Source organism: Streptopelia decaocto, assembly GCF_964273445.1.
Source record: "Streptopelia decaocto genome assembly, chromosome: 5".
Taxonomy (NCBI): domain Eukaryota; kingdom Metazoa; phylum Chordata; class Aves; order Columbiformes; family Columbidae; genus Streptopelia; species Streptopelia decaocto.
The window spans coordinates 46,872,315-46,896,313 of record NC_138659.1 but is presented as its reverse complement, the minus strand read 5'-3'; the positions used below and the strand labels follow the sequence as shown (position 1 = coordinate 46,896,313).

The window sequence follows — 23,999 nt, the reverse complement described above, 5'->3', positions numbered from 1 at the left end:
TGGATGGGTATATACAGTGTGTGTTAACAAAATTCCTTGGTTGGAATGGAGCCCTGTATGGATTTTTCAAGTCCTTCTTGTACAGAAGGGTTTCAGTTATGTCAGATTACTTGTCCTGATCAAAAAACCAAGTCATTTGATCTCAACATAAATACTAGTAATAGTATTACAATACTTTCTAATAGGACTCCCTGTATTCCTTACATTAATGATAGATAATTTTTCTTGTGTTGGGAGAATTTGTCAGTCCCTGTATAAAATAATGCATGCTGATTCTGTCACTGAACTGCATAGATTCTTAGGTTTACAAATAATGTTTTGCAAAATTATATATTTTGATACAACAAATTAATTGAAGAAATATGTGGTATGCAATAGATCTATTATTTATTTATACAGTTGCATTTCCCAGGGTGATTTTTAGAGTGTCTCTCCAAGGTAGAACAAAAACATTGTTCCAGTAGCAGTTTTTGGGATGAGTTGCAACAGTTGCTGTGTTATTGAGCCTGATTCCTGCCCACATCTGCAGCAGTATCACTGGGCTGTGCAGAAACCCTCCTGGATGAATAAGCTGGCCCTGAAGAACCAAGGCTGTCCTAAAGCTCTCCTACAGTGAGCGGAGTGGAGGTACTGCCCGAGGCCTTTCCTGTAAATCATGTTTGCAGGAGCTGGGAATGAGAGGTATTTACCTTCTGGTTGCCTGGAGTCATGGGCTGGGTTAATTTGCTGCATCCAGCCCTGGCGAGGAGCAGCTCTCAGCCACTCCCTGGGTGCGTGCTGCAACGCAGGGTATGTGAGTCCGCAGTGCAAAAGGCAAGGGTTTGGCCAACACTGTGGCTCTTTGCTTGCAAAGAGGGGAGGATGGAGAGGTCATCCTGGGACATACACTGTGGATGTCTTGAGTTTTACGGACTCTCTTGGATATTTTTTGCACTTTGAATAAATAGCGATCCCAAGTAGAACAAACATGGTTTTTGTATTTCCTTGGACTATTCTCACTGCCTGATAGTTTGACATCTTAGCTGCTGTGGCTCCAAAACAAGCCTCTCTACTGCACTGATGTTTCACACGAGACAGGCAATAGATAGAAAATAGATAGAAACTTGTATAAGCTATACTTGCTAAACTGCAGGTGAAATTTCAGACCATTAAGTAAATAGATTTTCTGCTGAATGTGACTTCAAGGCTCTGGGTCAGATTTGCAGTGGCATGAGGCATGTAAAGTCCTCACTGGACTTTGTTGTTGTTGCTTTAACTGCAGGGATGTTAGGCACCTTGTTGCAGCAGGGTTAGCTCAGGCAAGCTTCCCTCTTTGGTCACAAGACATGTGAACGGAGCTGGCTCAGAGTTCAGGCAAGGAGAATATTCATCCCTGGAAAAAACTTCTTACTCGGTTGAAGACAGTCCTCAGACAGACATGTGCTATAAGAACTGAAACAAACATCTGAATATCTTTTAGAATTACTGCATTGGTAGCCTTTTTTTGACCCTTTGTACTGTTTGTTTTTCTTTTTACTTGGAAAACTTTTCCTCTGTTAATAATCTCTTTGTGACAGATTTTGAACAATTTGTTGCTTTTGGGGATCTATTTCTAATATTTTGGCACTGTAAGTAATATATTTTGGAATCTCTTGGAATACAATGTTCCCTACTTTTACTATTAAGCTTCTCAGATGAGTGATGGACCACTTTAGTAATAATTACAAATAAAGTAACAGTCCACCTCCTTTACGCAGATTTGCACCAGCTGCCTGAGCTGAGCGCTTTGGAGAGCAGTGTGGGCCACTCCTTGATTGGCATTTCATGAGATATGTAACAAAGATAAGCTGCTCCTTCCACATGGTCTTTTTATACTTATTTTGAAAATCAGAGTAGTGTAAAATTGAAAAATTAAGGATAAGCTTTAAAAAATAAGGTAATTGTATTTTGAAAATGAATCAAAATAGCTCTGAACCGTACTGAAAAATTGTTATTTCTTTTTCTTAAAAGCATCTGGAGAAAAACACCTATCAAAATGAGGAAACTGTACAGAATATAACTGAAATAATATGCCCAAAGTTATTACTAGGTTGGTGCAAAAGTAATTGCAGTTTTGGATGGTGAGTTTTAAATCATTATAATTGGGCTCAGACACACCTTTAGTAATGAGAAGTAAGTTTTTTTATTCCTTGCAAAGCATTTTCTGCATCCTGCTGGTTGTGGAAACATTTTCCCTGCAAAAAGTTGTCAAGATGCTTGAATTAGTGATAGTCAGTTGGTGAGAGGTCGGGTGAATATGGCAAATGAAGCAAAACTTTGTAGCCCAATTTGTTCAACTTTTGAAGCATGGGTTGTGCAATGTGCAGTCGGGTGTTGTCTTGGAGAAAAATTGGGCGCTTTATATTGACTAATGCCGGCTGCAGGCATTGCAGTTTTCGATGCATCTCATCTATTTGCTGAGCAGACTTCTCAGATGGAATGGTTTCATTGAGATTCAGAAAACTGGAATGGATCAAACCAACAGCAGATCACCAAACAGTGACCGTCACCTTTTTTTTTGGTTCAAGTTTGACATTGGGAAGTGCTTTGGAGGTTCTTCTCAGTCCAGCCGCTGAGCTTGTCATCACTGGTTGTCATATACTGTCCGCTTTTCATCGCACCTCACAATCAGATCAAAAAATGGTTTGTTGTTGTTGTTGAGTAGAAGAAGAGGACACTTCAAAAAAATGAGTTTGTTGATTTTTGGTGAGCTCATGAGGCACCCACTTACCGAGATTTTGCACCTTTCCGATTTGCTTCAAATGCTGAACGACTGTAGAATGGTTGACAGTGAGTTCTTCAGCAACTTTTTGTGGAGTTGTGAGAGGATCAGCTTCAGTGATTGCTCTCAATTGGTCTTTGTCAACTTTCGATGGCCACCAATATGCTCCTCGTCTTCAAGGCTCTCATCTCCTTTGCAAATCTTCTTGAACCACTACTGCACTGTACATTCATTAGCAGTTTCTGGACCAAAAGTGTTGTTGATGTTGTGAGTTGTATCCACTGCTTTATGACCCATTTTGAACTCAAATAAGAAAATTGCTTGAATTTGCTCTTTCTCTAACATAATTTCTGTAGTCTAAAATAAATATAAAATAAACAGCAAGTAATATTCAGTAGCAAAGAAACATAAAGCGAGAAAAGCACATTCAAATGATGTATAACATAACCACATTGATTTAAGAATGTATTCCAATATAAAACAGCAAATTTCAACAATGCAAAAACTGCAATTCCTTTTGCACCAACCTAATAAAAAGGAGTACTGGGAGTCATTGAAGTGCAAGAAGAAATGTAAAAAAACATGTTGAGGCTTTGAAAGATGTTTTTCCAAACATCTTAAAAAGTGTCCAGATTATCTGCTGAGTACATCCAGACAACGACTAAGATTGGCTCTGAATTATAAAGTTTCTCCAAACATTTTTAATGACGTGTATGTATAAAAATTCCACAAATGCAAAATAATGTTCAGGCTGACAAACATCTTAGTTCCCCAGTGTGATTTAAGCATGTTGAAAGGCTATAATTTTGTTGTGCATGGTCACTTTCACATTTATTACTGTGTGCCCAGAAATAATAGACTAAAAGGTCTTAATAGTATTTTAAAAATGTATGACATATATATACATTTTTGAAAAAAATGCAAAAGTGTCAAGAAGGACAGTAATACATTTTTCAAGATATTTTTAAAAATGGACATTGAAAAATGATTTTGAAAGCATTCCAATAGTAAAATAATATTTAAAGGTTAAAAAGCTCCTGAATAAGCTGACATCAATGACCCTCAATGCTGGAAGTGTTCTGAGAATGTCTGAAAATTTTCCGGGTGTATGTAATCAATGGTCAGCACTATAGTACTGTGGCTTAGTGGGCACCTCACCAGATTTAAAATCCATGAACAGAAGATGCAAATTGTTGCCCAAAACAGAGCAAAGGAATTGTCCCCCATTTTACTTTCCTATTAATCAAAATTAAAAAGAAAAAGAAAATAGTAATTGCCAGCAAAGCTTCAAACTGATAGGAGGTGTGTATGCCCCAGAGTGCAGGACCAGGAGCTCCTCAGAGCCTTGGAGCAGAGCCCGTGTTTCCCAAGAGCCTGGGGCTGCTGATGGGGACATGGGGCTGCTGTCACACCCTGTCACACCCCACAGGAGCGTGCTGGCCCTCAGCTCCTGGTTTCAGCATGGGAGACGGACTCTGCTCCTGCCCTGAGGTGCCCTGGGTGAGAGACACAGCCTGGCCTTTTCTGCAGAGGGTGAAAGGGGTGGCTTGAGCCCTTTTGCCAACTCGCTGTGGGACTTGCTGTGGTGGGGGCTGAAGCTGCAGTGTCCCAGAGGGTCCTGCCAGAGTTACTCAAAAAAAAAGACTTGCAATTTTGTACAGAGGCTGTTGTCGAAGGCTTGTGGAAGAAAAGTCTTATTTACCTCTTTTAACATCGCCTTCCTCTTTTTCAAGCTTGTACCATTTGGTGTAACATGCATTGTATCTGAAATACCCAACTGCAGCCTTCGCCTCATATATCCTCCCCAGCAGGGATTTCTGACACTGATATCCCTGGTAGAGAGACTGTAAAGCATATGTCTGCCCTTGATTTCGTACAGAGCTGTGTGTGCCTGTCCTTTCAAGATGGAGCTTGACTCCCTCAGCATTGCTGGGAGCACACAGTGGGGTCCTTTCGGCATTTGCTTTGGCAATCAGCGCAGTCTCTAATACTCCATTTCCCATAGATTAGCAGGCAAAGTCTCTATGGCGATTTATTTTGACAGCCTGGGTTTTAGACAGCTTGTTCTGCATTTTGGCTTTGGCCACAATGCCACATGACATTAAAGAGCAGCTGAACTGAGTGGACATCTGCTGTCACAAAAGTGACCGTTACATTTACAGGCAGATATAAACTGGGGTGCATTAAAAAGGAAAAAAAAAATCCCTCTGCAGTACAAAACACAAATATAATGTCTGCAGCTAAAACTGTTTGGGGCATCCTCTTCCTCTTCCTCTTCCTCTTCTCTACTGTCTTCTCTTCTCTCTCCTCTTTTTTCTTTTATTTTTTTTCTCCCTTTGTATCATCTTTCCTCCTCTTTTATATTCTTTTCCCCCCTCATATTTTCTTTCCTCCTCTTTAATCTTTCCTTCTCTTCACTAATCTTTTCTCCTCTTATATTTTCTCCTCTTTATTCCTCCTTTCTTTTCCCCTCTTTTATCTTATTTCCTCTTTTTTCACTTCTTTTTTTCTTATTTTGTTTTCCCCTATTTTCTTTTTTTTTCTCCAATTTTTTCTTTTCTCTCCTTTCCTCCTTTCTCTTGTCTCCTCTTTATTCCTCTTTTTTCCCCTCCTCTTATCTTATATCTTTTCTCCTATCTTCTCATAATTTCTCCCCATTTTTTCTATTTTCTTTTCTCCTCTCTCCTTTTCTCCTCTTTTGTCTTATTTTCTCCTCTCTTTTTTTTTCCTGCTCTTTTTCTCCTTTTCTATTATTTTGTTTTACTTCTTTTCTCCTTTTTTTTTTTTAATTCTTTTATCCTCTTTTTTCTCTTTTCTGCTGTTTTAATTTCTCTTTTCTTCTGTTTGCCTCTTTTCTCCTCTGTTATATTTTCTCATCTTTTCTCCTGATTTCCTTTGATCTCTTTTTTTCTCCACTTTTCTCCTGATTTCTTCTCTTTTCTCCAATTTGCCTCCCTTTTCTTTTGTCCTGTTCTCTATTCTTTTCTTTTTCTCCTCTCTTATCTCCTTTCCTTTTCTCCTTTTTTCTTCTGTTTTCTCCTTGTTCCATTCTTATTGTCCTCATTTCACCTGTGTCTTTTCTTCTGTTTTGTCTCCTTTTCTCTTTCCTTCTCTTCTAATTTCTTATCTCCCCCTTTCTGCTCTTTCTCATACTTATTTCACCTATTTTCTCATCTTTTTTCTTTTCTCTGTTTTTTTTTTCCTCTTTTCTTCTCTTGTCTCATTTTTTATCATTCTGCCACCCACCTCATCTATTTTTTCTTACTTTATCCTCCCTTATCTTATTTTCTTCACTTGTTTTTCTTCTTTTCTTTTCTTTTCTCTTTTCTTTTCTTTCTTCTTTTCTTTTCTTTTCTTTTCTTTTCTTTTCTTTTCTTTTCTTTTCTTTTCTTTTCTTTTCTTTTCTTTTCTTTTCTTTTCTTTTCTTTTCTTTTCTTTTCTTTTCTTTTCTTTTCTTTTCTTTCTTTTCTTTTTTTTCTTTTTTCTTTTCTTTCTTTTTTCTTTTTTTTTCTTTTTTCTTTTTTCTTTTTTTTCTTTTTTTTTCTTTTCCTTCCTTTCCTTTCCTTTCCTTTCCTTTCCTTTCCTTTCCTTTCCTTTCCTTTCCTTTCCTTTCCTTTCCTTTCCTTTCCTTTCCTTTCCTTTCCTTTCCTTTCCTTTCCTTTCCTTTCCTTTCCTTTCCTTTCCTTCTTTTTTCTTTTCCTTTCTTTCTTCTTTTTTCTTTTCTCTCTTGTGGCTTCTTTTCTTCTCTTGTGGTTTCTTTTCTCCTCGTTGACCTCTTTTATCTTGCTTGCTTGTCTCCCCTTTTCTATTTTTTCATCTTTTCTCCTCTATTCTCTTCTTTTTTCTTTTGTCCTCTTTTCCTTTCTTCACCTTTCTTCTCATTTATCCTCTTTTCTATTCTCATGTTTTTTATCTTCTTTTGTGCTCTTTTATCTTATTTTCTACTCTCTTTTTTCCTCCTTTTTCCCTTTTTAAAAATTCTTTTCATGTCTTTTCTCCTCTTTCCTCCTCTGTTCTCTTATCCTCTTCTCTGCTCTTATCTTTTCTTCTCATTATTCCTCTTTTCTTTCCCCCCCCCGCTTTCCTACCTTATCCTTCTCCTACTTTGTCCTTTCTTCACTTTTCTCCTCATTTCTCCTCTCTTCACCTCTTTTCTCCCCTTTAATAATTTTTCTTTTCTCCTCTTTTATCCCCTTTCTTCCTCTTTTATATTCTTTTATCTTCTCTCCCCTTTTTCTTGTTTTCTTATTTTTTTCTCCTCTTACCTTTTCTTGCCTTTTCTCCTTTTTTCTCCTCATTTCTCCACTTTTCCCTCTTCTCTCTCTTTTTTTCTTCTCTACTCTTTTCTCCTCTTGTATCCTCTTTCTTTCTCTTTTCTCCTCTTTTATATTATTTTTTCCCATATATTCTTCTCTTTTATCCTCTTTTATTTCCCCCTTCTCCTCTTTTCTCCTTTTTTCCCCTCTTCTTTTATTCCTTCTCTCTTCTTCTCTACTATTCTTCTCCTTCTTTGTCTCCTCTCATCTTTTCTTATATTTTCTTTTCTCTTCTGTTCTCCTTCCTTTTTTATTTTTTTTTCTCCTCTACTCTTTTCCCCTATTTTATCTTATTTTCTCTTGTCCTGTCTTAATTTTTCTCTTTTATTTTCTCCTCTTTCTCCTCTATTTTCCTCTTTTATTCCTCATTTCTTTTCTATAATTAATACAGAGATACTTGCATGACATTTTACTTGCTGCATCCCAGGACACTGGGCATTATACACCTGTACTGTGCCCAGAGATGTACGTGGAGGGAACCCACTAATAGTTTTTAACTCCATGTGTAATACTTTTGATGAAAGACTTTTTTTTTTTTTTTTGAGCTGTGACTTAGCAGTCACAGACTCCCTGTGGGATGTGAAGGTTGCAAAAGAGGTGCTTTCTGTGTAAGCAAAGGCAATCATGAAATTCTGCAACATCTCCCAGCTGTTTGCCCACCAGTTCATTTTGCTGATTTGCCTTAACAGTGAAGCACCTGTTGATTTAAAAGCTGCAGAATCAACCTTATGTCTTCCATAGGTGTATAGCAGCTGTGCTATTGCATAAATGCAGAGAGCCATGTATACCTCTAAGCCGTCACACTATAAATATTTTTCTATCCTGGTCTCATAGGTTAGAGGTTAAGTAGGTTCAGGCTAATCTTGATTTATGACCCAGCTTCACACGTCCTGGCAGTGAGATTAGGCTCTTTTCCGGTGGCAAGCTGCCTTCTGCAGGCTGTAATGAAACCCATATACACTAGATGGCCCCAGAATTCTGCAGTGCTGCTTGGAAAGTGTAACCAAAATCTGCTCTTTCGACTAAAAGAAAAGAAGTTACTCAAAATCCCGTGTCATAGAATTATTAGACTGATTTTTTTTTTCTTTTTTTTTTTTCACGGTGACAGGCAATGGCACATGTCTTTCAGAGATGCCAGCAAATAGCACTGAAATTTATATTGATACAATAGAGATTAACTAAGGTATTGTTTTCTTAGAGAAGATCAAAACTGCCTGTAGCTACGTTGTTGTTTTCATTACCAATGTGTAAGAATGGAGATAATGGGGGGGCTGGGGGAGGGGTGAAGTTGTTTCAGTGGAAAAAAAATACTGCCACATTTTTCTGTGACAAAACAAGTAGGTATGAGAAGTAGGACTTGTGTTTCTCATGTGCAATAGTGCACCCTGCAAAAACCTGTGGCCAGGGATTGGTGCTTGATCGATTCTGCAGTACAAATTGCACTGACAAAATATCTGGCCCTTACTAGTGTTTTTATGCCTTGATAAACGCCATTAAAATACAGGAGATTGAAAAAGAACGAGAAAAAAGAAAGAGAAAGAAGAGAAAAAAGTGAGAGGAGAGAAGAAAGGAGGAGAAATGAGGAGAAAAATAAAAGAGGAATAAAGAGGAGAAAAGAGAAGACAACAAAAGAGGAAAGGAGAAAGGAGAAGAAAAAAGAGGAGAAAATAACAGAAGATAAAAGAGGAGAACAGAGAAAGGAGCAAATGGGAAAAAGTAGAGGAGAAAAGAAAAAAGGAGAAAAGATGAAGACAGGAGAAAAGAAGAGAGGAGAAAATGATAGATGGGGAGGGGAAAAGGGAAGGAAAAAAAAAGAGAAAAGGAAATAAGATAAAAGCGGAGAAAAAATGGTGAAAAGAGGAGAAAAGAAACGCAACTGTGGAGAAAAGATGGATAAAGAGGAGAAAAGAGAAGAGGAGAAAAATGGGGAAGAGAAGGAGGAAAGGAGAGAGAAGACAAGAGAAAAGAGAAGAGAGAGAAGAGAAGAGAAGAGAAGAGAAGAGAAGAGAAGAGAAGAGAAGAGAAGAGAAAGAGAAAGAGAAAGAGAAGAGAAGAGAAGAGAAGAGAGAAGAAGAGAAGAGAAGAGAGAAGAAGAGAAGAGGAGAAGAGAAGAGAGAGAAGAAGAGGAGAGAAGAGGAGAAGAGAAGAGGAGAGAGAAGAGAAGAGAAGAGAGAGAAGAGAAGAGAAGAGAAGAGAAGAGAAGAGAAGAGAAGAGAAGAGAAGAGAAGAGAAGAGAAGAGAAGAGAAGAGAAGAGAAGAGAAGAGAAGAGAAGAGAAGAGAAGAGAAGAGAAGAGAGAAGAGGAGAGAAGAGGAGAGGAGAGAAGAGAAGAGAAGAGAAAAGAGAAGAGAAGAGAAGAGAAGAGAAGAGAAGAGAAGAGAAGAGAAGAGAAGAGAAGAGAAGAGAAGAGAAGAGAAGAGAGAAGAGAAGAGGAGAAGAAGAGAAAGGAGTGAGAAGAAAAGAAAAAGAAAAGAGAAGAAAAGAGAGACGAAGATGACAGACAGGCCTGGTTAATGATTTGCAAGGTCTTGGGAACAGAGGTGGGTTTGGTTCCATCTTCATATTAGCAACCAAATAAATGTCTGGCAGAATCCCTGCAGCTAAAGAATAAATGCCAGGAGTAGTAGTCTCAGGGGTGATTTTTAGCACTTCGACACAAGCTATGAACCATACTATATCTCTTCTTGAGAGTCGGGTCCCCTGCAGGATTTATTTCTGCGTCAAGGAAGATTACAGCTAATAGGATTTGCCTCTTGGAGGCTCTTGGTATGTTTGGTGCAAACCCTGGTCATTGCTTTCTTAAAGGAGAATATGGACACTATTTGTCGTATTTTTCTTCTTCTTCTGGCCTTCCACAAGATAAACCCTTCTGTTTCGTCTTGTGTCACAGGATGCTCTTGTTCTCAAGACAGCTTTGGAAGGTAAGAACACTAGTTACCCTAGTTGTAGCACCAGCAAAGCAGCTCGGCATGGTGTGCCTCCTCTAATATTTCAACAGTACTAGTCTGAGCATAGAATGAGCTTTCTCTCACTGCTCTGAGATAGGTAGTTGCACACGTAGCAGTTTTCATGACTTTATTGTATTCTTTGTGGGAAAATGGGTGTAAAACCCAGGGAAGGATGTATTTATGGCTTATGCATGCCCTGTATACAATAACTTATAATGATGCAAGTGCTTGCAGACCTATATATGGAACTGTTTTTTTTAGCTATGAACATTGTGTGCGACCTGGAGAATTTTCTATTTTACCTCCGTAGGAGTTTGCTCTGCATGTCTGCACTGCTGAGGCAGATCCCTGCAAATATCCCTCAGGACATCCGGAAAATTAGAATAGAAAATTCTCACCTAACAGAATTGCCTCGCGGCTCTTTTGAGAATGTTAGTGCCTTGGAGTATCTCTGGCTCAATTTTAACAATATCACGGTGATGCACATCAAGAGCCTGGAATATCTGCCGGCTCTGAAGGAGCTACGCTTGCAAGGGAACAAATTAAGTTCAGTGCCATGGACAGCATTTCAAGACACCCCAGCTCTGAAAATCCTGGATCTGAAGCACAATCGGCTGGATGTCCTTCCAGAACATGCACTCCGCTATCTGCCCAACCTGACCTATTTAGATCTATCCTCAAATCAGCTTACTGTCATATCCAGGGATGTCTTCTACAGCTGGCCTGTGTACCAGAGAAGCCAGAGGGCGGAGGGGCAGATAGAAGCTATTTCCAACGCAGTCCTGGCCCTTCATGACAACCCCTGGATTTGCGACTGTCGCCTGCGGGGATTTGTCCAGTTTATTAAGTCGGTTGGCCCACCTATTATTTTGATGAATTCCTATTTAACATGCTCAAGGCCAAAATTCAGGGCAGGGAAGTTTTTTCATGAAGTGGAGCTCAACAGCTGCATGAAGCCCCTGACCTCAGCCCTTGACACCAACCTGACAGTCCCAGTGGGGCTGAACATCACCCTGACCTGCTTTGTGCAAGGCAGCCCTTCCCCAGCTGTTTGGTGGACCTATGCACTCAAACTTTTAAGGGCATTTAATGGTAAGTAAAGCCTCTTTTTATTTTTTTTTAAGTTTATTTTTATTAAAAATTCATGTTCCGATAGTCTATCTACATAGGTCTTCAGGCCACAACAGTCACACCAGCTCTCAGCCCCTTTAGAGCATCACAGTTATTGTAGTGGAATAATCCAAATAATCTTACTCATCCTACATGTTTAAGCGCATCTGACCAGCATGAGAAGAGCTGCGTCATGCAGGATATCAGTCAAAGATGAAAGGAGCACAGCCTCATTTTTACACAAATGTTTTTATTTAGTAATAGCTCTTCTATCATGACACATGATGTAAGAACTATTAATAACACATCAGTCATACATATATAGTTATCTAGGTATATGAATTCATATATATTTACACTATAATATTATGTACTACATATATATATGCACACACTCTCTATATAATTATATTTGTACATACGTGTGTTTGTAGGAGCATGCACACACATACACACTTGTATACTTCTATACCATTCCCATATGTTTTCTCAAGAAATACCCACACAACCACAAAGTCCTGCAGCCCTCTCGCTTCTGTCCATTCATGTTCTACAACAAAAACAATGGTTGTCATTGCCCATAAACTTTGCTTATTTATATTCATTATTGAGGGTCTCTTAATATGAGGCTTTTTCTGCTTCCTCTCCATCCAGCTCAGCTCCTACACTCAGCTGACCTCACATTTATTTTTACTAAGAGCCTTCAATAGGACAAGTTGCTATTTTCATCAGGTAAGCTTGTAATGCACATGGGCACTGCACAGGTTCTATGTGTTCCTAATAAGGCAGCCAGCTAAATAAGATAGCATTAGCCCTTAATCCTGGACTGATATTCACTTTAAATGCAGCACTGTAGCAGCACTTTGTGCATCTTGCCACAAGCATATGCTGCATTAAGTACATACAGGTTTTTCTCGACCACAGCCGTACGCCCTTGTTTGGGTGGGTGACAAGGTGTTTCTGTACTGTTCAGTACTGTTCTTAAAGCTGTATCTCACTTCCAGCCCAATGCTTCCTGGCTCCACATGCCTCTTTTGGTCTGAGCCTCATAAGCCTGATATTTTTTTGCCCGTAGTGTCCACCGAACCCATCAGCGAGGAGACCGTCCGCTCAGAGCTGCTTATCCCGGCAGCACGGCCAGGGGATGCCGGCATCTACACCTGCACGGCTGCCAACTTCTTGGGCAACACCTCAGTGGCAATCACCCTCCACGTAGGAGCCTCGTGGGCACCCACCACCCCCCTGGGCTGGGCCCCCATCGCCCCTGCTGAGCCAGGCGCGCACGTAGAAGTGCGCATCGCCAAGCAGACAGTCTATGGCATCACCTTGGAGTGGTTTGCAGCAGCAGCTGCAGCAGCAGATCCAGGTGAGACCTGGTACACCCTCCTGGTAGGCCGCTACGATGCTGCCCAGAAGGACACCATCTACATTGGTCCTGGTGTCAACACCTACTCGGTGACCAACCTGCTGCCCGCCACCAAGTATGAGGTCTGTGTGGCTGTGCGCAACCAGGCGCCCCGCAAGGGCCAGTGCGTTGTCTTTGTCACGGGCAATGACGTCAGCCAGCTGGAGCAGCGTGAGAAGCTCATCCACATCATCGTCATCGTCTGTGCCATGGTGCTGGCCGTGCCTGCCGGCATGTATGCCTGCACGGCTGAGGCTCGCCCCGGCTGCCTGGCCCGCTGCTCCGGCGCCTGTCCCCGCCGGCGCCGCGGCGGCCAGGCACAGGCTGCTGGCAGCAAGGAGAGTACGCTGGACAGCCTGCCCGCCGGCAGCGAGGATGGGCTCTGCCGCCATGAGGGCGGCCGTGGCACCCGGCAGCCCCCGGCCCGTGAGGAGCCTGGCAAGACCCGACCACCCCACAGGAACAGCGCTGACCTCTACTAGTCTGGCTGCAGCTGACCTTGAGCCTTGGTACGTGCTGGTTTTCTTAAAGGACCATGCAAGGAAGGCTTCTGGCTGCAAAGACTTGAGGCACAGCAGGGAGCACAACCAGGATTCTCAGCAGGCTTGGGGAGCCCTGGAAACAAGGGCCCCCAGGCTGTGCGGTGTTCCCGCATTCCCCAGGCCACCCTGCAGCACTGCCATGGAGCAACGCACACAAATACATAAGAAAACAAGCATTTAAAAAAAAAAAAAAAACCAACACCAAACCAAAACCAATAACAAGGCATGTAGCAAAAGGCCGAAGGTCTCCTCATGCTCACACACACACAGATGTGTCTTTATCTCACGGGGCAGGAGGGCTTGGAGGGGCAGGAGAGGAGGGATCTTTTACTTGTGTCCAACCATATCTTAGAGGACCATTTTAGCTTCACACTAACACGCTCCTTCTCTCTTTCTCTAAGACTAACGCACAGATATGCGCACGCGCACACACACACACACACACACACATCTAGCACCTATTGGCACACAAATGTTGTGTTAATATGCTATTTTAAAAGTTAAGAACAAGAGCTGTTGAAAAAGGAACAGTTTGTCTTTTGCAGGCAAACATTCAACTGCTGTTTTCCCTTCCACTTGTCTCCTCTTTTCCAGGATGGTGCAATGGCTGCAGGGTGACACAGAAGGTACAGGGACACTCAACCTGAACCAGGCAGGAGGGACAAGTGGCTGAGGGAGAGGGGGTGGTGGAGCCAGGGTTTGGGAGCTGAAGGTGCAAGCCAGGCACCTACCCCAAATGCAGACTGGCCACCTGCCTGTCCTGCTGCTTTGCATCCAAATCTTGCCTCCTTTCTAGAGGCAAAAAGCCCCAAAAATGCATGTAAAAACAAACAGCTCCTACTCACCAAGCAGCTCATGCTGTGTTCCTCAGGTATCTGACAACATGTGACTTATTTTTTTTTTCATTTTTTTAGCCTCATACTTTCCAGCACAACCAAAGCACGTAGCTGATAGACCTGCAGCCCTTCTCCTATGTGTTGTTATAGTCCACCTCAAAAAGAAAAAAACTAGAGTAGAAACGTCAGCTGCAAGCAGAGATAAAGCCTAATGTGAGCTTCACTATATGGCAGTTCAGCTTTCTCGTTGTATTTTGTTGTTATTGTTTGTGTTGTTTTTTTTTTCCCATGAGTGTTTTCTGTGCTGTGTCTCCTCAGGCCCCACGTTTCCTCCCCCAGCACCTCCTTCTGCTGTAACTGCACAGCTTTTGAACAGAGACCTGTTTTGTCAACGCTGACTTGGTGTTATACTTCAAGGGGGTTCCTAGTCTTGTCACTCTTTTAGTGTCAAAGTAATAAACCTTGCGGATTTTCAGAATACACAGATATCTTTTGCTTCATTTCTAATTCCTGTACAGTTAAAAATTGCAAAGAAGCCTGAATGCCAAGGAGCTCCGGAGTTTGGCTGCAGGGTTCTGGAGTGGAGAGGAAGGGGCAGAAGCAGCTGACCAAGTGAGGAGACCAGAGTTCTGGAGAAACTCACGGGGAGATGGAGCATACAGGCTCAGGCTGGCTGAGGACCAGCACAGGGCTGTGTACAAGGGTGAGTGAAAAGCAAACCAGTGCCTGTAACTGGCCTTCTCCCACCCCAGTCAACATGGAGGAACAACAGAAAAGTGAGACTGTAGAGAGACCTGCTGAATTACAGTAAGCATACAGCCACGGAAAGACAGAACATCCCATCTTCATGTGTAGAAAGTTCATAATAAATCATGTACCCAGTGAGTGTTGGCATCAAACTAAACCTGCCACCTTGCCAGGAGCCTTTCTGCCCCCAGGGCCATGCTGCCGTGGGCTGCAGAGCGCCGCGGGTGCTTGGCCAGGGCTGCCTGTGACCGTGCCTGTCCCCTGTGCCCCATGGCATCCTGCTTCTCGCCTCCTTCCAGGCTGGTGTTGGCCAAAAACCACATAGCCCCTCTCCTGGCTCATGGCCCACGAAAGAGGCCATTTTGTCATCCTGGAAAACAGTTGGGCTGCCTGTGCAGTCATATAACAAGCAACGAAAGGGCACCGGTGCCAGCGGAAGCACACCATGCAGAGAATCACCTTTTTCAGGTTTATTTATTTTAAAAAAACCCAACACCTGAATTTGATATACAGAGTAACTGGAAAAAAGTTTCACAACACTGTAATAAAACATCTTTATTCCCTCTTAAATATAATCTCTAAGACTGTAAGCCTATAATTCCTGTTAAATCTCACTTAACTAAATGGTCTTTATAGGCTTTCATCATTGGAGAATGAACATCAAATACTGGCTTCAATACATGGGGAAAACAGGAGTATAGGGAATAAATCACAAACTTTTGGTACCTCAGGAAACATTGCAGAACCTGGTGGAGACACAACCAGCAGCAGGTGTGTGCTCATGCAGGCACCAGGAACAGGGCTGGTGGCTGTATGTCCCCTCCCTCTCACTGCCTCACGGCCAGAGGATAAGGACGAGGTGACCACAAACAATACGAGACCCTGGACCTCATGCCATGCAGCCCCAGGAGGAGGGATAAGCAAGAGAACAGTGGAGGAAACAAGAGATGTGGCAGGAGAAGCTGTGGGAGCAGTGCTGCTGCCATGTCCTCCAGCCGGGACCCTGCTGTGGCTCTCCCCTACAGCTCCTGGCTCAGCCTGTGGGTGACATGAGCCATGGTCTGGCTTCTAGGTGGATCGAAATGAAGGTAAAATCCACAATATTTTTCCCCGTAAACAGTTAACTTCTCATTCTACCTCCTATCCCCTAAGCTGATGACATTCTGCTGCAAACAAAGGGAATTAGACCAGCTAATGGGGTGAGGGATGAACAGCCCCTGAAGGCAAGGTCTGCTGGTCCAGCTGAAATGACAGCTTGAAATGACCCCCCTTGAAATAAGAAGGTTCCATCCTGTAGGGTTTGCTCCCTATCTTGATGTTCATGGTGCTGACCCATGACAGCACGGCTGCCCAGCAGGGCCAGGGCTCAGCCAGAGGGTGCAGGGTGTTGCTCCCCAGCCAGCTCAGTACATGCTGCCTTTCTCCCCAGGGGACAGGAAACAGCCAGTCCCAGCTGAAAAACATCTCCCCAGGAACTAACATGAGGGAGAAACTGTGGGGTAGGATCCAGTGAAAAAAAGTGCTTTGCCTTTGGTGCCTTTTTGCAGGAAAAAAAGTGCTGCCCCCCAAGTCCTATCCCCACTCCTAACTGTTGCATAATTTGCTCAAAAATACTGACAGGACAAACCAGAATATTTTATGGAAATATCCTCACGAGTCCCTGGAGCAAGCCAGCAGGAGAAGTGATGAAATACATTCCCCATCACCTCCTGCTAGCAGTGTACAAAACCAAATGATCTTTCCAGACGCTTCACTGACAAACACATGCAACTTTCCAGCACTTGTCTATATTTTTCACTTATCATTTTTCTCTTGGTTTTACCTTGTCTTCCCCGCTGCTTTAATCATGGCCTTCTCCTGCGAGACCCACCTCGTTAAGGGACATGGTGTCAGAAGGAGGCCGTATCAAGCTGCGCTGGTATTGAACTTCTGCACTCCAGTCTTGCCCCAGCTGGTCTAGGGAAGGCTGAGGTGACCTCCCGTTCTCTGATTAGCAGGCAAGTCCAAAGCAGAAGCAAAGCGCAGCATCATGTCAATATGCTCTGGCAAAACCCAGCATAAGCTGTAGAAAAAATGAAGAACTTCTCCAAGCCCGTGCTCTTACCTTTTGGGAATGAAGGTGCATATCGCTCCATCAGATGTTGCCAAGCATGTTGCGCCCTGAGGACACCAGGTACCACTGAGGACAGCAGGTACCAGCTACATGCTACCCTTTTGCAGTGTGCAGAGTCATTGCTGTAGGAAACCTGCACATCGACTCAATGCTGGTGCCACAGCCAGGCCAACATCTTCAAAAGTGGGTCTGGGATTTAAAGTGATGGGTTTCTGAACACCTGAAACCCACCTGCCAGATCAGGTCAGAAGTGGCATCCTCCAGTGCCTTGGCTGCGGAGCGCCTTGTTAAAAAAACAGGACTCTGGGTAGGGACCTCCAAAACAGGTACAACCTGAACCCCGTTCACCTGGGGAGACTGTGGCCAGCGCAAAGGTGCTCAGCACTTTGGTCAGATGTCTGCAGGGAGGGACCAGCACTGGGACACAAGGTGAAGGAACTGCAGTCACAACAGGGCATGGAGGACAGCATTTGCTATGGGTGGGGGGACTCTGTACTATGTAATACTTGGAGAAGGTGAGGGGTGGCTATCACAGCGAGAAGCTGCTCTCAGTTCACAGAGTGCTGACAAACATGAGAAAGACCACAGCACATAAATATATCCATGCACAGCCGCAGCCCGCAGTATCTGGGGGCTGCCAAGGGCACCTAGATGTGGGGCTCACCAATAGCTGCATTCCTCTTCTCAAACTTCATTTTGAGCTCTGACACAAGGGCGTTGTGAGCACTGCCATGACCTCTGTTCTTCAGCTGCTTGTTTATAAATTTGGGAGTGAGGGAGCCAGACACAGTTGGCACCCGCCACCCTGGGGCATCTCCCCTGTGAGCCAGGATGGGGGGCGGCGGGGGCGAGGGGGCGGTCGGTGGCATGGGGGCAGCCTGGACGTTGTTGTTGCTGTTCTCGTTGTGTAGGCTCTGGGCATCATCCTCAACGACAAACTTCTCTGCAGCATTGCTGGGCCTCTTGAACTTCAGCCACTCCATCCTGACTGTCCGGGACTGTGGGGTCTGTCTCTTTTTTATGATCCTTCTTACCGGCATGATTTTGTTGGACCGCTTATTGCGCCAGAACATGGCAGTAGAGATCATGATAGTTATCAGCACCATTATGCCCATGACACCAGCTAGCACTCCTAAGGCTTTCATGGGGTTATCTTTAGTTTGCATCAAAAAGGCGGCCATAGGCCCTTTGTGAAGAGTCTGTAAAAGAGTACAAAGAAAACACATGACTTACTCTATGGGACAGACAGTGACCTAGAACTTTCATTTGTCCAAAATATGTTAACAAGCAGGGCTGACTAATGGAAGTTGTCTCTTAAAAAAAGAGAGTCAAAGAGCCAGTGCAGGTTCGGAGAATTTGGATGGGGCAGGTGACTTAGTAAGCGTTATAGTATTGTGAGATGGACAACTGTCGAACACAAAATATAAGCCAAATATTACTGCCAAATTAGGGCGGATTCCTGTGTGCTACCATAGTGTTTGTTTAACTTGCAAGAACAGAGCAAGAAAATAACTGGCTCCAGGATCTGCAGCTGTATTGTTGTACTACATTTTAGAGTTAATTTACTAGGAATAATAGTGTTGAACCCAAACAGTTTATGACTAGAAAATGATCTTTCAAAAACAGTTGCAGGTGATACGGTGGTGCAGTTTATAGGACTATTACTAAGCATGGCATTAAAAAGACTATGAGGAAACTTCACTTTATAAAATTACAGTGTAGAAATGAGTAGCTAGCAGGTCTGTGCTGCATTCTGTTTTCAAGTACTCTTTTACAGACATAACAAAACTCTTTGAGGTAGGGTTCATGAGTAGAGCTAAAGAGCTTTGTTTTTAGAAATGAAATAAGCAGTAACAGTAGCTACATATGGCATATTAAGGACAAATGAATGGCCAGTTCACTTTGCAGTTTAGCACACTGTGTGTCTTGGACGTCCCCGTATAATTTTGCGGATTTTGCCCTGTGGATGGAGCCTGGATCTTTTCACACTTTTCCAGTACATGATGGTGGAGATCACCATTGTTACAGAAATGGTGGAAAGGACGCCACTCGTGCAAATTCCAAATATTGTCCATGGACGCTTCTTGAGGCCTAAAATATAGGATTTTACCCTGTTCTTGATCTGGAAATATCAAAAATAAGAGAAATGGTCAACCCTCACATAGTTATATTTTAAATAGGCCAGTATCTATTGTAAATACAAATAGAGAACTAGGGTAAAATGTGTACAGGATAGAAAGCATGTAAAATAAAGGGAGCTAAGTGTTGAACTAGGCACAGGAGAGGAGACAGTTGCAATGACATGGAGCTTAATCCAGAAACACTAAAAAAAGTTTGGAAGCACGTATAAACACTTGGCTGAACAGGAACAAAGGGTATCAGCACAGCACAGAGATCATGCTTAATCATGGCTCATTCCAGCTTTGGACTACATTTCCAAGATAAGTTCATAATGAATACAAGCTTCTGCAAGGGTCTCAGTGTTGTGCAGGGCCAGGAGTTAATTCAGAAATGGCACATTCATGAGCAAGTTTGTTTACCACGAGCTGGTCATAAAGATACGTGTGGCTGTGGAGAGACAGGGCTACCCACTGCGCCCCAGTCCGCTGGCCTTGACTCCAGGAGGGAATCATCACCCAAACTTCACATGTATAGTAACAGGTTATCTGCATTTTTAGTCAGTGGTCTAAGCTCCCACCTTTTAGTCAATGGGGACAAAATGACACCTCCAGAGTGGTAAGTGGTAGTCACTACATGCTAAAATAGGTATCAAAGACAGTGAGTATCAGGAGAGCCTTGTGACTAGCTTGGACTGGAACCTCTGACTTTTAGATATTTAAAGTAAGATCAGACGGATTTCCCTGTATGACTCTACACTAGGATGCTCATATCTTTACCCTCCCCAGTCTGTAGAGGGAGATGACTAAGAGTATCCTTAAAGGATGCTTCAGAGTTACCTCCTGTCATGTGTTACACAGGAACACTATTTATTTTTAGATCAGATCCCTAAACTTAGTGAATATAAACTCATTAATACACACCCCGTTGTCTTCACTTTATTTCTGTATTTTCAAAACCTACCTCAGACATATTATCCAAGACCCTCTTCCACTACCCTGAATGCTTCCTATTGCCAAAGAGAAATGGGCAAAGAAATGCTATTGTTACCTTACAGGTAGCAAACAATATTAATAATTTTTCTGTGCAAAGAGTTTTTCTATTAATTAATTAGGAATGGACTTAAGCTAGAAGCCAAAAGCAGAGCAGCCCAGTACTTTGGAGGAACTTGGATTCACATCAGCTTTGCTGTTCTTCATTACATGGATTTTGTGTATTTAAACCCCATCAGATGACAGAAATTCAACTCTGGCTTACTTCATGTGAAAGTCTAATGAATTAAGTGTCAGATAAACGTGGGTAAGTAGTACATGACCTGAAATAAGTCCACTTGTTATGAGTGCAGTCAACATCTAATTTGTAGGGAGGCACTGATGGCTAAATAGTATAGGATCAACACAAGGAAAAAGATGACATACACTTAAGAAGATGCTATATCTCAGTAACGGTTATTTGACTAGCTGTTTGAAAACCTTGAATAAACGGGATTAGCCACAAACAAGTCTCTGTGTTACCAGCGTGTAACAGTTGCAGGGGTAAAAACTGATGGAAATGATATGAGGAGTTTCAGAACTGAGCTTTGTTCAACTCCCCCTTGTCTCACCAAATTTGACACCTATTCAGAGCTTCCAGTTATGAAGAGGTGATTAATACCAAAACTAATACCATTAATAGTTAGCTGTTTCAGCCTGCATTCTCGTTACCGAGTCTGTCCTATACAAAACTATGCCTGGAATCAGCCTTGGGTAACAACTCTTGTGTAATGTCTGCGCAAAAAACATAGTGCATTTTGTAAGCATAAAGTGGGAGAGTTTCTGTTTATCATGCTCATGACACTCACAGGATAAATAGGAGAAATAACTTGCAAAACAGACCTGGAACAGCACCATCTTAGCCAGCCAGCAGAGAGGCTTATGTAAAGTGCCTTTGTCACAAAAAAGCTTTGAGATCTTGTCTTTGCCATCACAGTGGCCCAGTCAGTTAACACACAGACCAGGGCGAGGGAGGCCTGAGCAGTGAAAGTCTGGGAGATTTGGGCACTGCAGTTCAAGCGCTTTGGCTCTCAGCCCTACCCTGCACGTTCAAAACACCTTCAAGTCATTGTATTGATTACCAACAGTGTATCAGAACCGGGTCCACAAACAGTGCCACTATGCAGTTTATTTAGCTGTTGTTTCTTCCTAAGAGTCATGCTACATTTTGAAGAGTACTGATTTTTCTTGTACAAATAAAACAAAAGAAGATACAAAAGAAAAAGAAATGAAAGCTGCTACGGGAAGCACTGTCGTATCTCTGTGGGCCAAAACCTGGAAGAAACACACTCTCAATGGCCATCAAAGAAGTTAAAATACCACTGCTCACAAAAGATAATGCTCTGCTGTTTTTCTGCTGTGACTTGGCAGTTATAACGTGCACTGGCCCAGAGGAGGATTGGGGACAATTAGAGGGTTACAGAGCCATGGCAGAAGTTTGGAAGCAGCTAAGCTGTTTGTATCAGCTCCACGAAAGGAGAAGTCCAATCCTGGGACAAGAATACAATTTAAAGGATTAAAACAACTGCTTGGATTAAAAGATGTCATCACCTACTTTTTATTTAAGGGGCACGTGTGGTCCCTTACAGAACCCTGGTGACAGTCTGTCCCCTGCAGAGAAGCTCCTCCGCCCCAGTCCTGCAGGTTGTTCAAGTGTCCAGTGGTCACTGGGACTCCCCAGCTTTTGAGAGGCTCCAACATTGACACATGCTTTTGAAGATGGTTTCATAAGACGCAGCACTGTGCAGTTTCAGTGTAGACAGATGCTTTCAGGCTGCGCACCTGGAGGGCAGGCTGCAGAAAATACCCCTCTGCAGCACATGAGGCTTGTTCCTGCCATCCTTCCTCCTTGGCTTCCTCCTCAGAAACCTGAGTTTACCAAAGAGGTAAACTGAAAACCTGAGTTTACCATGTCTCTCTTCGCTACTGAAATGGTGATTTATTTCCTCTGTTCTTCTCTCTCCTGCCGCAACAGTTTGCAGTGTGCAGACATCCACACCTCGGCAGCTTCTCAAGAGCCTTTCATAGTGCAGTGAGCAGAACCAGTGGGCAGTGTACCCGCAAGTTGGACGCTACAGGACTGTGTGGTTGAGCTGTTCAGCCACGAGACCAGCTAAGGCTCACCAGCCCTATTTAGAAGACTAAGTAAGTAGGTGAAGCTGTTAAGAACCCAGGCTATCAGAGATTACAGACAACTCGGGCTGCGTCAACTTGAGCAAATGGATCTGTACAATGAACCAGTCAGTTCTTAGGAGCCCAGTTCTACACATTCAGTGTTTCTGGGGTTTTGCTTCAGATTGGTCTAGGCTGGTTGCAGGGGCAGGCTGCCTGCTAATGCCCAAGCATGCTAGGTGTGCTCCCCAAACACATTTTCGACTGAAAGAAGTCCATTTTGTGTGCCTGAAGTTATCATCTGAGCTACCCCACAGTATGTGGGGATGATCAGGAGGTTTGCTTCAGAAGTAACTCCTGATCTGAGGTAGAACACAAGCTGCCCCCTCCGGTGCTTATCCCAAAAAGCAGTGCTATCACCATACATGAAGGCTGCATTTACATCACTTTGCAATACAAACATGAGCATGCAGTAAGACTTCTCAAATCAAACCAGCCTTCTCTGAACAATACTTTTCAAGGTCCATGTAACTGTGGAAAGAAGAGGCTAACTGCTCTGCAAATGTGGCAAAGGATGTTCAGTGCCATTAGCAACCACAGCTCCCCAGGCTGCAGAGTTAATGTGAGAGGAGAAGATATCCACATTAATTCACAGAAGGTATTTGTTGAAGCTTTCAATTAGGGAACTCTAAAACTGAGACTGAACAGCTATATTTAGAAGTCTAAATGAGTGGCCAAAGCTATTAAGAACCACAGATTATGCTGCTAAATGTGGACTTAAGCCTCAGTCCACCAAGAGGTGTAAATAAACGCCCCCAGATACTTGGCAGAACCTCAGTGGAGTCATGAAGCAGAAGAGGGATTCCCCCATCCCAGCCTCAAGATCAGGAGTGGGAATCAGCTTTCCATTAAAATCTTGGGCAGCAGGAAGAGATTTTTGTGTGAGACATAAGGGTGAAAAAAGAACGGGATTTTCAGCATGTGTTTCTGATTCTGTTGGGAGACGATAGGAGATTAACAGATGCCACTCAATACCAGTTTCCATAAAACCAGCCTCAGTTAAATTAAAAGGCCTCTGGAATTTTTTATCCCTGTATGATTCCAAGAGCAAAAGGTCCTTTTGATGTGCAATACTGCTGAACTTAGCCACAAGGCATCGATCTCGAAGGGCACAGCCTTGCGCTAATTGCAATGGTAAATGTTAATCAGAAAATATGCCTGTTTAATTACTTGGTGTGATTAACACTGCAGGAAACCTCTAGAGGATGCATTCACAAATATCCTCTTTATCCAAAATCAGTAGCACATTAAATGCCCACCAAAAAGCTAACTAAAAGAGACTTTGTACAGTTGGAGTACAGAAGGATGAAATGTACATGTTTAACAGCTTCTGAGGGTGTGTGTGTACGTGCTGTCCCTATACCAAGAGATTGCCTTCTTCATAGTATTAGCAGGGGCTGTGCTGTCTCTGGGACATAAGGAGTGACCAAGGGTTTGTACACTGACACTGCACCCACTCACATGGAAGCTGAAATTTGAGAGTGGTTTTTGCAAGGAGATGTGATGCTCTGGAAAAAAAACTAAAAAAAACCTCAACAAACCCAAAACCAAAAAAACCCAAACCGACAACGACAAAAAACATCCCACAAATAACTGCAAGCAATAGAAGAAGTAACGGAGGAATGTACAGAAGTTTATGGAGGATGTGACGTCAGATTAGTAGTGTGGATTCTGCTGAAGAGATGTACTCAAGTGAAGAAAGAAGATGCTGTTGCTGTCTTGGGCTCTTCATTGGGACTTGGCAAGCAGAAGAGGGAATAACTGTGTCAGAGAGGAATCCATGTCTTCCCAGCCTTCTCTGTTTCCCTTTACACTTTACCAGGAGTGGCTCTCCCTCACCTTGTGCCAAATCTATAGTCCTGGGGTGGGGGTTTAAAGGAAGCAGAGGGGACTTTTTAGGAGACACCTCCTTTCATCAGGTG

General features: G+C 42.9%; 3 protein-coding genes across 3 annotated transcripts in view; 2 read left to right on the top strand and 1 right to left on the bottom strand.

Annotated features, from left to right (window-relative positions):
- NCOA4 (nuclear receptor coactivator 4) overlaps positions 1–23,999 on the top strand; it is a 397,571-nt gene that overhangs the window by 317,581 nt on the left and 55,991 nt on the right. The window lies entirely within an intron of this gene.
- LRIT2 (leucine rich repeat, Ig-like and transmembrane domains 2) lies at positions 9,647–13,000 on the top strand (the record flags this gene model as incomplete). Its single annotated transcript, XM_082053849.1, has 3 exons — positions 9,647–9,976; positions 10,314–11,095; positions 12,189–13,000. The coding sequence occupies exons 1-3, from the start codon at positions 9,867–9,869 to the stop codon at positions 12,998–13,000; spliced, it is 1,704 nt and encodes a 567-aa protein (XP_081909975.1). The 5' UTR covers positions 9,647–9,866.
- CDHR1 (cadherin related family member 1) overlaps positions 17,404–23,999 on the bottom strand; it is a gene marked incomplete at both ends in the record, with an annotated part of 44,506 nt that continues 37,910 nt past the window's right edge. The window contains one exon of the mRNA XM_082052227.1: positions 17,404–17,955. Coding sequence (XP_081908353.1) covers positions 17,404–17,955 — 552 coding nt within the window. The remainder of the gene's footprint in view (positions 17,956–23,999) is intronic.